This window comes from Petaurus breviceps, unplaced genomic scaffold (genome assembly GCF_028583685.1).
Source record: "Petaurus breviceps papuanus isolate PSGF00001 unplaced genomic scaffold, PetGlider_PUasm1.0 183, whole genome shotgun sequence".
Lineage (NCBI taxonomy): Eukaryota > Metazoa > Chordata > Mammalia > Diprotodontia > Petauridae > Petaurus > Petaurus breviceps.
In genome coordinates this window covers 14,436,500-14,451,962 of record NW_027185791.1, presented here as the reverse complement: position 1 = coordinate 14,451,962, position 15,463 = coordinate 14,436,500, and the positions used below count along the sequence as shown (strand labels likewise).

The following is a 15,463-nucleotide window of genomic DNA, read 5'->3' as shown; positions in this document are numbered from 1 at the left end:
TAAATGGAAAGAGCTCTTTGCCTTGTCCTCCAGCCCTGCAGTCAGAGGGACAGAGGATACCGAATGTGCTACAGAAGTTTAAGTACCAAACCTGATGCAATCTTGTAGGATGATGAATCAACTGGTGAAGACTTCTGGGAGCATGATGATGATGGCGTCCGTATGAAAAGAGTATAGAGGGTGCAAAATTAAGGTTTTCATCAGAAATGCTAGAAAGTCCTCTATTTCATTAAAAATTCAGTCATTTTTCAGGCATGTCCAATTCTTCCTGACCCCATCTGGGGTTTTCTTGTCAAAGAGAGTGGTTTGCCTTTTCCCTCTCCAGCTCATGTTACAGATGAGAAAACTGAGGTAAACAGGGTTAAGTGACTTGGCTAGGGTAACAGCTAGTAAGTGTCTGAGGCCAAATTTGAACTCGGGTCTTCCTGACTCCAGGCCTAGCACTCTATCCACTGGGTCACCTAACCTCCCAAACTACAACTGCTGGGATGAGTTTAACTTTGGTATAGGTAGTTTAGATTGAGGAGATTGACTTTTAAGTTAACAAAAAGTTTCTCTGGAAATGGGTGACGGGTGTAGTTTCAAGGGTGGGGTTTAAAGTCCAAAGAGTAGAATCCTGACCCTGGTGACTTGAGGTTACCTGAGTGAACTTGCAAGGAGGAATTTAGGTACATACAGGAAAGGAGAATATTAAATCTATGCAAGCTTGATTAAGTCTTAACAAAAAAAAGTCAATTTTCAATTTCACACTGGGCTTACTGACCCTTTTCCTACTGATTTTTTTTTCCAGAAGGGGTAAGGGAAGGCAATTAGGCAATGACTTACCCAAGGTCACACAACTAGTTCAGTGTCAGGTGTCTGAGACCAGATTTGTACTCAGGTCCTCCTGACTTCAGGGCCGGTGCTCTATTCACCGCACCACCTAGCAGCCCCACCAATTTGAATACCAAGACAGAAGACTGCAACCCTCCATACTGAAATGTAGCTATCACAAATATAGAATATGCTTCCTTTGGTGTTCACCCCCCCCCCAGGCATTATTTTTATAAATTAAGTCTGACAACCCGAATCTGGGTTATCAGACAGCAGGCCCCTCTGAAGTTTTTCCACTAAAGTATTATCATGTCCTCCTCTCAGAAACCCTGCAGTTCTGCAATGCTACGGACACCTCTGTAACTCATTTTTCATGGTTATTCACCAGGAAGGTGTGGATCTTCTCCTTGAGAAAATTCTTAGTTTGGGTCTGGGGTGTTTTCTGCCATAACATATCCAGTCCTATGCCTGCCTTCAGAGGTTTTTCTGCCTGATCCAATGGATCTTTCCCTCTTATCATGTTCATGTGAGATTTTTCATACAATTCAGTGGACTTCTTCCCTTTCTCAAATCCAAGTGAGGGTTCTCCCTGTGACTCAAGGGAACTGGCCCTACTCTTTCAGTCCTGTCTATGAAGTACCAGTCATCTGTTCCCCACTGACAGTGTTTCTAACTTTGGACCATCTCTTGGCCATCACAGTGCTATCTGATTTAGGAAAGCCATTCCTTCAGAGCTGTCTAGGCGTAAGTAGAAGTCACAGCTCTGGTTGTGCGTGTATAGAGCCAACATCACTTACAACTTGTTATTGCTGGCAAGGATCCTCTCTCTGCAGAGATGACAAACCAAATGAGTTCCAAGCTTGGGCCTCCCATATTGTGCTATTATCATTTCCATTCATTAATGTCATAAATTTCTTAGGAACAGTGGCACAAGTTTATTACCCTCCAGGGGAGGCCTGTGAACCATTACCCAGGTTCTGTTCCTTTTCCGGATTTTGTCTGGTATTCTTGAATGCTCAGTGTGTTCCGATAGTAAACCAAGCGTCTCCTTGGATTGTGCTCGTTCCTTGAATAATAACCATTTTATAGTCTCCCAACTTCTTTCTTTTGTCCTTCAGAGCTTTTAAAAAGTCCTCATCCTTATGTATTTGATCTACTTCAAGAATTAGTCCACACTACAAATGTGACAATATCCACGCCTCAAATCTAAACACCACCCACCTGTATTCACCATATTATCAAAGAGAAATAAAACAACTGGCCAAACAAATTAATTAGTAAACTATAGCAAGGCCAATTAGAAGCAATGGCAGCTAACAACAGTAATTATCAGTGAATTATCAGCAAGGCGAACATGTATGTAAACAACTGAAATAAGGCAGTCATTAAAACAACTAGTATTCTCATTAGCCTCGTCAAATGACAAGCATTAATATTCATAAGTGATCAACTAGAACATCAGTTTCAGTCCAATGGAGTTAACTCGGATGAAATTTGAAAGCAATTTAATTCTAAAATATTTTTGGAAAGAAATGCAAAAAAAAAAAGAGTGAGACCACACAAACACAAACACACACATACATACAGAGAAATATTCCAATGGTGGCTTCAGTGGGAAAGAGGAAGATAAAATATTCATTATTTATCAAAGTTGAAAATGGAAGAAAGAATCAGTAAAATATGAAATTAAAGTTAAAAGAAAATCCAATATGCTATAATTCTTCTGAAAATTAGCCAGTGTTTGCCTAAAGTCTACTCAAGGTATAAAAGAAAAAAAAATGAATTAATGACATATTAAAATGGAAATACTGAGAAGAAAAAAATCATTAGAACAGAATGAAAAGCTTTGTAATAATAAATTCTTAATCAATATTATTCAGATCATCCTGTTTAAAAGAAGCAGGGGAAAAACTAATTGGAATGATTTAAAAATTTTAAAATTAATCTTAAAATGCATGTCCCACTTGCCTGAATGGATAGATGAATGGATGGATGGATAAACTAAAAAAAACATTGGTTTAGCATTTATCATGTGCTATTGTGTTCAACACTGGGATGCAAGTACAAATAAAACAGTCTCTGCCTTCACAGTACCTGCTTTCTAATGGGGGGGGGGTGACAACAAATAAAGGGGCCCGAGAAAGGGGGCAGAGCCTACTCCTGGTAACCTGGTACCAAGTAAATACAGATCACAGAGCCACAGAAGGCAAAGCCCACCCACTCCACACTCCCCCAATGAGAGGGAATCGTGAGTATGGTCCCAGTGCTTGCTAGGTATGACTCTAGAGGGGGCTCACAGACCCCACCCACTGGGCCAACTCCACTCTTCCTTGAAGCTGGAGAGATTTTAGCCCAAGGCTTTTGCCCATAGTGAGCTCCATCAGCAATTGCATGATACAAGAGTTTAGGTTCTTTTAGTATTAAAGGAAATAATTTGCTTCAGGTTCATTTGGAGGCCTCACTCTGCTCTTAGGGAGATTCACAAGTTACAAAAATTGTAATAAAAGTGGTTTGTCCCAAGGCAATCACTTGACCACCAAGCCAGAACTAGAGGATTCCGACTTAAGATACTTTCCAAACTTTTAGAAATTCCTTGGGGTCATCCTCCTAGATACATTCTGATACAAAGGAAGCAGAAAAATCTGCTGACCAGCAGAATAAACTCATTTATAAAAGGAGAACAGAGGTGACAAACCACAGTGGCAGGGAGGGGGAGAGAATGGAAAACTAGGAAAAAATGGGCTGTTTTGTTGAACTCTGCCTAAAGAGATGGTAGAGAGGAGAGAGAACCTCTACCAAGAGAGACTCGCCTCTTGGGTTCCTGAGCGAGGGATCATTCATCAAGTGTGTAGGTAGGGATCCAAATCCCAAGAAATATTTCCTCCGAAAAAATAGAAGGAGGAGGGAAACCACGTTTCTCAAGATGCTTTGCCATCTTTCACAATGTGAGGTCTTTAGCGCTGGTCTGACTTGTGGGGACGTCCTCCGGAGAAAAAGAGCCTCTGATCTTTGTTGATCTTGTTTTTCCAGTGCCAGGAAATTAGCCATCGTTATTAGGGATCTGTGACTTCACTGACTTGGGTGTTCCTTACATCAGGCATTGACCCACTTGTGCACTTCTTTTTCATGTGTGCCCTCCTCAGGGGATCTCCCCAGTGTGCTGGGGTCCGCCTTCTAGGTCTTTTAACACTCCATAGGTGTGTAGCAGAGACTTCCTCGCTCTTGCTACATTATAGGCCCATCTAATTTAATTAGGTATTATAATTTTCATAGCCAAATTATGGATAAAACCTGGAAAGACTTTTAAAGTTCTCTCTTTTTGCTGAGGAAATTAACCAGAGAGGGGAAGCAACTTGCCCCAAACTGTAGTTTCTCAAGAAATTCCAAAATTCATTCTCCAACAGAATAATACTGTGTAAATGGGCTAATTAGATGACTAACTATGCTGTTACTTCCCCCATCTCCCAAATAGGAGTTCTAAGCATCAGTTCCTCTGCTCTATCTACAATCAAGTCTGCAACAGGTCACAGGTAAATTTCTAGTGTGTTATATGATATTTTAAGTAGTAGATCTTCCTCTCCCCCTGCTCCTCCCCCCCGTAGTGTCAACCACACTGGCACACACAGGATGGCTGCTAGCACAGGTTCTTAGACCTGCTTTACTAGGAAAGATAGCTGTTTAAGGGGTCAGCAGTCTTTTTAAATTACATTCACTAGTTTAGGGGAAAAAAGTTCTGAACTTCAGAGAAAATACAAGCAGAGAAATAAAGACCAGCAGACAGGGCTCTGACTGCCTGAATCAACTATATGCTTTACAGCCTTTACATCTGAACAGTCGGGAGCTCTGAACATGTAACCACTCAGAATCTCAACCAGGAATCATAAGATCCTTCTTATAAGGGAGCCCCAAAGCAAAAGACCAACTCAGAGTGTGTTATATACTTCTCAGAGCCAGGGGCATCACAACCCTCCTGACTCAGGACCTAATGAGAAATTAGCAAAAGGAGTGAAAGCCTTCCCACAAGCAAGCCTCCCCTAAGCAAGCTTCCCTTAATGGGCTCCATGTGAGGCCTGCTAATGGGCAGGGAAGATCTTATATCTCATTAACATTACACCTCCTCCCCCCCCAAAACGTGATAAAACTTGGTTGCATAAAATAATTATTTTCCTATTCTTTAGGGTTACTGAGATTGGAAGATGATTCGGTTATATGATACGATAGAGCCAAATGTGATTGATGAAGAGTTGCTTAAATTGGCTGTGGAAGAACAGGGGCCTCAAGAAGCAGCAGGACAAGTAGCCAAACAGGAGGGCATTAATTTCAAAGATGTCAAAAGTCTGCAGCTAGATTTTCAAAGTGAGTAGCGTGTGTGTGCGTGCATGTGTGTGTGTGGGGGGGGGTCTTGTTTTATTTTGTTTAGGTTTTATTAATGTCTTTTTTTTAACACCATTGTAGTTAAGGCTTTATGTAAGAAACCCAAACTCCAAATAAAATATAGATGGAAAATAATTTCCAGTTAGCTATGTCAGACTTTGGTGTTTCCGTTTATAATAATGGCTGGTAGACTTGGGCCAAGATCAGAATCTCCCTGATTACAAAGATATCAGAATAATGTTCATTTAAAGAAAAATAAGTATTTTACAAAAAGGTCCAGTGAAACTGTTGTTTGAGTATCAATGGAATTCTTGGTGATGAATAAGAAGAGAGTGACTGGCTCCAAATAGAAGTCTTTCCTAATGTACATGTAAGGAAGGAGACTGAGTATAAGGAGAGATCTCTTATAGAATGTGGGTCAAAGGGAGGCAAAATAGACAATTCTAGCCTCTTCCCCTCCCACTCTTCTCCAAGGAAGACTTTCATTCCTGCCAGGATGGGGAAGCAGAAAGTTGGGCTGGAGACCACCAGTCTGCGTTCCTCAGAGAACCCAGCTTTGGGCAGGGGTTAGTTACATACACATTTGATAAACCTGTTACAGCATTAACAGCGACAGGTTTTAAAAGACTGCATGAAGGACAAAGTGACAAACAATTACTAAAAGATGTCTAGAAACAATAAGATTGCTTTTTGCATCTCATCTGAGAATTAAGAAAATCCGAGGCGTGGAGTTTCAAAGGCTTTGGTTTGATATTACTGAATTTAGGTCTGCCTTTGAAAGGCTTGGCCACGTGGCATCTCTACCAATAACAGAACATTGTGAAATGTAGGTTTTGCGTGGGTCAGTTCAGTTCAGCAAATATTTGTTGTGTATATGCCATATGGGAGGTACAAGTCTGACCCAGTATAGTAACATTTAAAGCAGGGTAAACTGAGACATAACATTCCAAGCACAAGCATTTTGCAAATAAAACATAAATTTACCAGTAAATAAGATCTCCAGCTTCCTCAGCAAGCTAAGACCCCAAATGAGGGGGACAGTTCTCTTTTCTAGGTTTTGGGGAATATAGAACAAAAACCAGAACAGAGTAGGTGACCTCATGGGGTTGAGAACAACATGATTGGTTACGTAGCTGAGGCATGGGGAACAATATCAATCGATTGGAAGTCTGGCTAGCAACAACCCCTTCCTTCCCTGTTGTGACTAAGAAGTATTCAGTATTTGAGTGAACCTAGAATTTTTGGACAACCAAACCAAACATCCTTGAAGCACAGCTTGGTGGTGTGAAGGTATCAGACCCGATTCCCCTGTGGCAAATCACACCCACCAGGGTTAGCTAAAGAACAGTGATTAGCAGAGAACTGGATTTCTAAACTTAACCCATTACAGGCCAGCTGAATACTGAACTAAGTCCAGGGACAGAGACCCATGACTAAAGCAGTTATGGGGCAAAATCAATTAACTGTAAATAGTATCAATAAGAAAATGATACAGAATCAATCTTGATCATTTTAGTTTCCCCCTTTAATCAATGGAAAATAAGCATGTCTCTCATAGATCACTTATCTCTAAGCCAATTTCCTTAAGATCTTTAACACAGTCATTATTAACAGTATGTATTACCATAAGTTTAAGTTGAGAACAGGCTTTAACGAAGCAGCTTACACAGTCTAAAATTGATTATAAGGCAGAGGGCAATAAGCACCCAATTGCCAATGAGGAAAGACAGGCTATTTCCCTGTAGTCCAAGGGATTCTACCAGAGGTGACCTGAAATGGGTAGTTGTGTCGAGTCTTACGTAGGCTTATCACAATTCTCCCTGACTGGTTAATGAAAGAATAACAAGATAGATTAATCAGCACAAACCATAGTAAGAATATCTGAAATCACAGACTAAATTTTAGAGGGGAGATTTACTTGTCTTGGGTGGCTAAGGAAACTCAGCAAAAATGGATACAGTGAAGCAAAAACTGAATACAATAATGATCAACATTAGCGAACATCAGGCCTTTGTTCCTAGTAACTTATTCCCCACGTCCATTTAATCAGCACATTTGGTCTTGGATCTCAAATATCCCTTGTAGCCGTCTGATCCTCTGGAATCATCTTCCCTTGGACATTTTGGAATAGGTCTTGTTCTTAGGACAGCTCTGCAGGGGGTTCCTCTTCAGCTTTGCTGAAGGTTGGCTTCTCTGGTCCCCTCTGATTTGCAGTTTCATAGATGTTCCTGCTAAAAACTTTTATAAAACATATCTCAGGAAAAAAATTTTTAATTTTAAAAAACATATCTCAGTACAATTTTTAGTACATCTTCTTAAATTTTACTTCTCCAGTTCTTGTGGTAAAAACCAGCTTAATGTTGTGGTTCTAATCTTGTTAACAATAGAGCTATAAGAAAGTCATCCAATTAGAAGCCCACAGAGATTTACTTGTCTTGGGTGGCTAAGGAAACTTTAGAGAATTTAAGCTCTTAAGTACCCCTTGCTGTTTCTATCATTATTTAAACCCTATACTTGATATAAATACTGCCAAAAACAGGCTGAAGAATCTTTTAAAAAGACTCTATGAGGATTTGATTTGCAAAATGAGCCTTTCTGGTTAAAAATTTAATATTTACCAAAGTAGATATATAAACTAGAAAATTATGATGTTGATATTTTTAAGAAATTCAGATAACTGAGAAAACGAAATATTTTAAAATACCACAGACCTCTTAAATTTTTGAAAACTTTTTAAATTATATGTAAAATCATTTGATCTTGTTGCTAAATTTTTTTTAGTGTAATTATTTTTCCACTTTAATTCCAAATTATTTAGAACTCTAATTCCAATTCCCTCCTTAGGAAGAGTGGAGACTAATAAGGAACTAATCCTTACATAAAAATCATAAGAACACGCTTTATAAGTAGATGACCTCTATTACATTAATGTATTTAAAAGTTGCTAATTTTACTCTAATTGTAGCAAAAATGTCCTGGAATTGGATGTGAAAATATACTACATAATTAATTCAAAATTGTATATACAAAGAGCAGTGCATATTAAATGAATTGTCTGTAGTAGAACATATCTGCCCTTGAGACATTGTCTACCCCCTTGGAAGGGTTCATCTCACACTAAGTAATACACCTAAGTAAATTGCATTTTTCTGTGAGTTAACACAAGGTAGACTGTAAGGTGCTCTCCTCTAAGATAACTGATTCCACTGATTCCGTTTAAAAACAAAAGAGAACTCTGAGTGTAGTCTTACTAATTAAAAGACTTATATTGGTCCCACAAATTTTCGCATTATTGTCCAGTTGTTCCCATGACATTTTGAGACACTTCAGGGACGTTTTCTTATATATGAATAAATAACTACAGACAGATGACAAACCCAAATACTCTTCAACTCAGTTAAGATATTAAAATGACTGTAATGTCAGCCTGAAAACAGTAAGATTTTACATGCTTGCATCCTGTAGCAGTGCAGAGATGCTAACATATTGTAGCAACAAGATTCATCATAGAAAAACCACAGCTTGACTTGCTGTGATCAGAGAGATTTGCTGTGAAAGGAAGAAACAGGGACAAGATTATAACAGCATCAAAAGTGGTCCTCCAGGCCTAAGCCCAAGGACACAGAATGACTTGACACATGCCTAATAGGACAAAGTATCCTTAGTTCTGTTTGATTCCAGGTGAGAGTCATAGTTAAGTTCAAAGTACCACCTCATTTATAGGGCATCATAGTCAGGCTCAGGATTAACTAGTTGGGAAATAGTCCTGTTTAAAAAGGAAGCAAGAATGGGGAAGCTGAGTCAAGAGGATCTTACCTTTGGCCATACTGAGGTCATCCTCTCGACCTTCCCCCGAAATAGACATCCACCTGTACAGTTCTCAGATTTTACTCCCTTTGAACAGATCGTGGCATTCCCCTCAAATGATGGATTACTAATGTAAAGTTCAATCAGATATTGAATTAGAATAATATCAGACTATAGTCCTATGAGATTTCACCTCAGATAGCAAATGCCACTAATTATACTTAGGACAGGAAACAGTGACTAACATTCTCATGTTGCTGCTTGTGTTGTGCACTTCACAATCGTTTTATAATGTTTGATCCTCACAACAACCCTGGGAACCAGGTGCTACCATCATTATTATTATTTTTAACTTTTTGTGTTCTTGAGTGATTTGACTCTTTTTGTGACAGTAAAAACATTCTTTCCACCCATAGTTTTATGACATAGTATAGCTGGATGAGGTTGGTTCATAATTGGGGCTTATAAAAATCTAGTTGGAACTGGGAAGGGGGACTGGGGGTAGGAGAGGAGGGAAGAGGAGAGCCTTCTCTGGCAGGTGGAGTGGAGATTTTCCTTTCCTTTGCTCTTTTTGTCATATACCTCTGTGGCTATGCTCTTAAGTTTGTCTCTACCCTTCTCATGCCATCTAGGGCAGAAAACATGAATATGCTGCTTCATCTCTAGCCGGAATCGAGTAACAAAAGCAGAGTTAATCATTTCTGCATCACATGGTTTGAGTGGCTGTAGTCTCACATTCCACCCAATGCTTCTATACAATCTATTATAAAAATGGGCAGGAGTCTCATTTTTTTTCTTGGAAAGTTGTTTAAAATCTACTCCAATAAGTATCCATATCCAGATTGAGGACTCTAATGTAATTTGCAGCAATATGTCTTATTTCAAAGCACACACACACCAAATCAAAAAGTGATTTGTAAATTGATTGATACTTAACTTTAGTTTGTAAAACTCCTAGTATTTCAGTAGATGTTCTAATAAAGTTTATTTACTTGATTTACACAAACTTTTCTCTTTTTAATGAACCAGGAAAGAGTTGATATTTTAAAATGTAAGCTGCAGCATACACACAAACACACACACAGACACACACACACACACATTTCCCCTTTCACTTTGAAACTTTACCAGTACTGCCCTCAAACTTGCCTCTTTATAATCAGAAAAATGAACTTTCTCTCCTAGTGTAAAATAATACATCTATTTTTACAGGGATAGGGGTCGGGAGAGAGAGTGCTCTTAATTCCCTTAAAACAAATTCTAAAGAATGTCAACCCAAGGGGTGGCTAGGTGGCACAGTGATTAGAGCACTGGCCCTGGAATCAGGAGGATCTAAGTTCAAATGTGGCCTCGGACACTTAACACAAAAACTAGCTGTGTGACCTTGGGCAAGTCACTTAACCCCAATTGCCTTCCAAAAGCCAAAAAAAAAAATGCTAACCCAAAATTTGGTAGACTATTTCAACATTTACAAAAACATTCAAATAACAATATTTTTATATTTTAGTCACATACTTAGTTTCTAATTAGTTTAAGATGTAAACACATACAGTTTAAGGGAAAGTTATCTTTTTTCTTATCTGTCTTTCTGAAAACTTAAAGAACAGGATCCTTATAGAGGTTCACATTCTTTTTTTCTTCCCCAAAAAAGTTAGTTCATATGACATAAGGAGAGATTTGCCACTAAGTTTTTTTTTTTATATGCACACAGAAACACAGAAAAAAAGAAACAAGTTATGTTAGGCATTCCTTATAAGTTATGGCCAAGGCGACAAATTTAAGGATCCTTTACTGATGATAAGCTAACAATATTGGGCCAATTTTTTTTTTACTCCTCCATTGAGGCGGTGTATTCTTTCAATTTGTCAACAACGATCTTTACTTTAAAAGATTCATGTAGCTGTTTGAAATAGAGACACAGATGCCAGAATTGCCCTGCTGGGGTATTGCTGACTCCCCAGGGATCCCTGCTAGGGAGTCACATGGTTCAGCCTAGTCACTGACCTGGTCCTCGGTTCATAGATCTGATAACAGGAAGTCCTTCCTGATAGCCACAACATTCCAGCAGGCAGCCCTTGGCCCTTGCTTTTGAAACAGTCTTGGGTTGCCTGCTGTCCTTTGTCATACCAGGACCATAGTCAGTTCACGTCTAAGGAAGGTTCTGTGAGTTATATGGTGGCACAGGAGCTTCTAGTACAAAGGACTCCTCCCTGGAAGGACATAGGGTTCCAAGTGTCAGACTCCCTCCCCCAGAATAGGCACAGCTGTCAGCAGGTCAAGTCCTTGTCAGGGTACCTAGTGTATGAGTAAGACAAGACAGTGTAAGGGCAGAATGTAGAGATTTTCTCACTCTATGATAACCAAATGTAATGAAGTGAAGGGTTACAGCCACAAGGCTAACACACAAACATTAAGCACCAGTGACAAGATGCACACAGATGTGCGAGAGATAGCCAAGGGTCAAGTTTCCATAGGCCCGGAACAAGGTAATAAAGCTTAAGGGAAACAACTCTGCCTTCTTTTCATTGGTTGCTCCCAAATTTGGTGTGTAGATATGCATAAGTAAGGGACTGAAGGATGTTTCCTTCTGATTGGGTAGAAGGGTCAAATGAATAATTGTGATAATAAAGGATTGTCAACTATAGCTCTCATTGGCTGTCTCCAAATTTGGTGTATAATGAGGGATTGGAAAACACTGTCATCTGATAGGATACTAATTCATGAATAATTGTGGCAATGAAGGATTGAGATTGCTTTGCACTGATTAGCTAGCTACTCGTGAAGAGGTTGTGAGCCCACCTCACTGACCGATGGTGGGACCGGGCAGGGGAGTGGACAGGGTGAGGATTAGGATAACAGAAGCCTTGGAGGTCCCACAATTTGCACTTCCAGGTTGATGCCTCTTGAGTGATAAGACCTGTGCCCTTTCTCACGAGAAAGAGTGAAAGATATTTTCTGCTATCTGACTCAGACCACGATTTTAAAAATATGGTAGTGGTCTCTATCCCACACAGATGGAAGTCTCCTTCTTAAGTCAAATTCTGGAGCACACACACACACACACACACACACACACACACACACACACACACCATTTTCTCCCCCAATTAACAACTAGGAAAATTTTTCCATTTATAGGCTTCTCCAACCTCTTACTGGGTTCCCTCCCCTCCTAGCAAGGACCAGGAGTCCCCTGTGAAGGAAAAAAAAATATCCATTTAAGGGGTTAAATATTGTCTGAAGTTAGTACCTTACGGGGAGTCCCAAGTTTTTATTACCACTTATTGCCAGTCAATTACAGTTATACACAGATAAGACAAAAAACACCACTATAGCTTCCCCACAGGGGCTTACCTTAGCTCAGAACAGTTGGGACAGGGCAGAGGGTGGTGGGGTGGGAATCTGATTTGGTGTAGCTCTCAGTAGAGAAAGTCCCTTAGGTGGAAAGTCTCACCTGAGTGTTCTTAAAGGGGAACTCCCAAGAAGTTTCGTGATTAATTCCCCTCCTCAATCTCTTCATATTTGCCAGCTTTAACAGTTAAAATTAGGTAAGCTGAGGCACAAAGTTCCAAGCATGATCAATTTATTAGTAAAGTGTGAATTTACTAGTAAATAGGATCTTAGCTTACTCAGTAATCTAAGACTCCGAATGAGGGAGAACAGTTCTCTTTTATAGGTTTTGGGGAATACAGAACAACATGATTGGTTACATAACTGAGGCATGGGGAACAGTATGATTCTTTGGAAATCTGGTAATGAGGGACTAGTGACAACCTCTTCCTTCACACCTGTGTCTAAGAAATATTCAGTGCTTGAGTGAAACTGCAAGATAGCGGCACAGACTGTTTGGGCAACAAACCAGACATCCTGGAAGGATATCAGGCCAGACTCCCCCATGGCAAACCATACCCACCAAGGTTAGCCAGATTCTTGAGGCAAGAATAGACCAATGATTAGCAAGAGAACTGGATCTCTAAACTTAACCTGTTAGAGGTCAGCTGAATTCTGAACTAAATTCAGAGACAGAAACTGTGGACTGAAGCAGTTGCAGGACAAAATCAATTAACTGTAAATAGGATCAATAAGAAAATTAGACAGAATCAATTTTAATCATTTCAGTGTGGCAAATATCTTTGTATGCTGTGGATTTTCTTTCCATTCTGTTGTTAATCCTAGAGCTCAAGGCCATCACTATCAGGCTTTCACAGCTGTGTTTGTGCTAACTATTATTTTCAAACACAAATATGTATCACTTTTATTTTTCTGGCAACAGAAGATAATGAAATTCAGTTTGTCATCTTTCCTGCTACATTAGCCTGCCGCAAAGCCAACAGTACTATATTACCTATGATACAGGAATGTTTTACTAAATGCAATGAAACTGGTAATTCCAACTTCAGAAGTAAGGGTCTCATCTTGTAGACTATGTCCTACTAATAATCTAAATGAAGGTCAAGACCTTGTGGAGCAGATTCATTAAGTCCCCTCATCTTGTGGTTTGTCATTCAGTAACATGGAGAAAAAAGCAACAGAGAAGCACTAAATGGGGGCAAATGGGCGGTGCTTATTATCTAAGTCACTTGGGTTTGTCACTGAATGCCTCTGGGCATCAGTTTTCTCACCTGTAAAATTAGGGGGCTCTGCTAAAAGGCCTAAGAGGTCCCTTGCAGCTCTAAATGTGTGAGCTGCGAGCCATTCACATGATTCCTGGGAAGTATTAATTAACAATGCACATTGCTAAAGGCAACAGAATGGTTTTATATCTGGTTTGACTTCCATTTGGATAACAGAAGGCGCTCAATGAACAGGGTCTTTTCCCTTGTTTCTGTAGTGGTCTTCACACATCAGTGGACAAATACGATTAGCCTAGCGTGTCATTTATTGTTGTTGTTGATGTTGTTTAGCATTGAACATTTGAATTCATTAGGTATATAAATATGCTGATCAAATGGGACTGGTATCGATTGTGCTGTCTTCTCTGATTGTAGACATCCTCAGGATTGACAATCTATGGCAGTTTGAGAGTCTGACAAAACTACAACTGGATAACAATGTCATTGAGAAGATAGATGGACTAGAAAGTCTAGTTAATCTGGTCTGGCTCGGTAAGGTTAACTTTATTTTTTCTTATAATCAAATATGACCCCAATGACTTATTTTCATATTAGTAAACATTAATCAGTTTAATCAATCAAGTACCCTTCTATCAGCATGTATTCATAATACATTTTATCATCTGTAGGGAGGAAATCATTCATTTTTAAAGTATATGTCTATGCTGTATTTTCAAAACATAACAAATATTCTTAGAAATGTCCAAATTGAATACTGTGTTCCTGGCTCCTAAAGCTCAGTTCATTGTAGCAGGACTGTGGAAGCTACCAAGAGAAAGAAAGAGGGCACTAAATCAACTGAGGAGATTCTTTTTTCTGGGTGCTGTGCCTTTGGTTGTATTGGTGCCCAGTGTTGAAAGAAGGGGAATATCAACACACTGAGCGCCCCCTAAGATGAGAGAGGGGTATAAGAAGGGTTATTTACTCTGAGAAACTTCAGTTCAACTCAGTAAACATCTATTAAGCATTAATCACAGTGGTTTTCAAACCTTTTTCACTCAAGTTACAGGCTTATTTTCTTGGCCATGAATAGTCTGTCCTAGAACACTGAGGCATGAGCATGTGAGAGACTGAGGTGCACTTAGCCCATGGGGCACACCTTTTAAGAACCGCTTACCTTCTGTATGGAAGACTTCTCTGAAAGCCCTGTGCAAGGGACTTGGGCATGCCAAGACAAAAACCCAGGCCCTCTCCTTTTGGAACTCACAGTCACTTGGAGGCAGAGTCACGTAAACAAGTAAATAGAAGATTATTTAAGGAGAAAAGAGGAACTAGATGGCATCAGGAAGGGAGGGAGCACCTAAAGTGAGCCTTGAAGGAATCGGAGGAGGTGGGGAGACAGTGCGTCCCAAGGAGGGTGAGAAGCCGCGCAAAACCCTGGCTCTATTAATCTGAATACATTCCCCTCTATCCTTTACTCAGAGACCCTCACCTTGCAAGGGTCTTAACCTGAAAGAAGAACAGAGTTCAGTAAAACGCACTGCACAATTAACCAAGCCTGATAGTATGTGCAGCATCCCTCAGCCCAACCAAGCCTGACAGTGTATGCAGCATCCCTCAGCCCAGTCAAGTCTGACAGTGTATGCAGCATCCCTCAGCCCTACCAAGCCTGACAGTGTATGCAGCATCCCTCAGCCCTACCAAGCCTGACAGTATATACAGCATCCCTCAGCCCTACCAAGCCTGACAGTGTATGCAGCATCCCTCAGCCCTACCAAGCCTGACAGTATATACAGCATCCCTCAGCCCTACCAAGCCTGACAGTGTATGCGGCATCCCTTAGCCCAACCAAGCCTGACAGTGTATGCGGCATCCCTCAGCCCAGTCAAGTCTGACAGTGTATGCAGCATCCCTCA

General features: G+C 40.0%; 1 protein-coding gene across 1 annotated transcript in view; it reads left to right on the top strand.

Moving 5' to 3' along the window:
• The window catches only part of DRC3 (dynein regulatory complex subunit 3), a 107,525-nt gene that overhangs the window by 13,002 nt on the left and 79,060 nt on the right, over positions 1 to 15,463 (top strand). The window contains exons 2-4 of the mRNA XM_069087877.1: positions 4,286 to 4,343; positions 4,992 to 5,169; positions 13,983 to 14,099. Coding sequence (XP_068943978.1) covers positions 5,010 to 5,169; positions 13,983 to 14,099 — 277 coding nt within the window. The 5' untranslated portion in view covers positions 4,286 to 4,343; positions 4,992 to 5,009. The remainder of the gene's footprint in view (positions 1 to 4,285; positions 4,344 to 4,991; positions 5,170 to 13,982; positions 14,100 to 15,463) is intronic.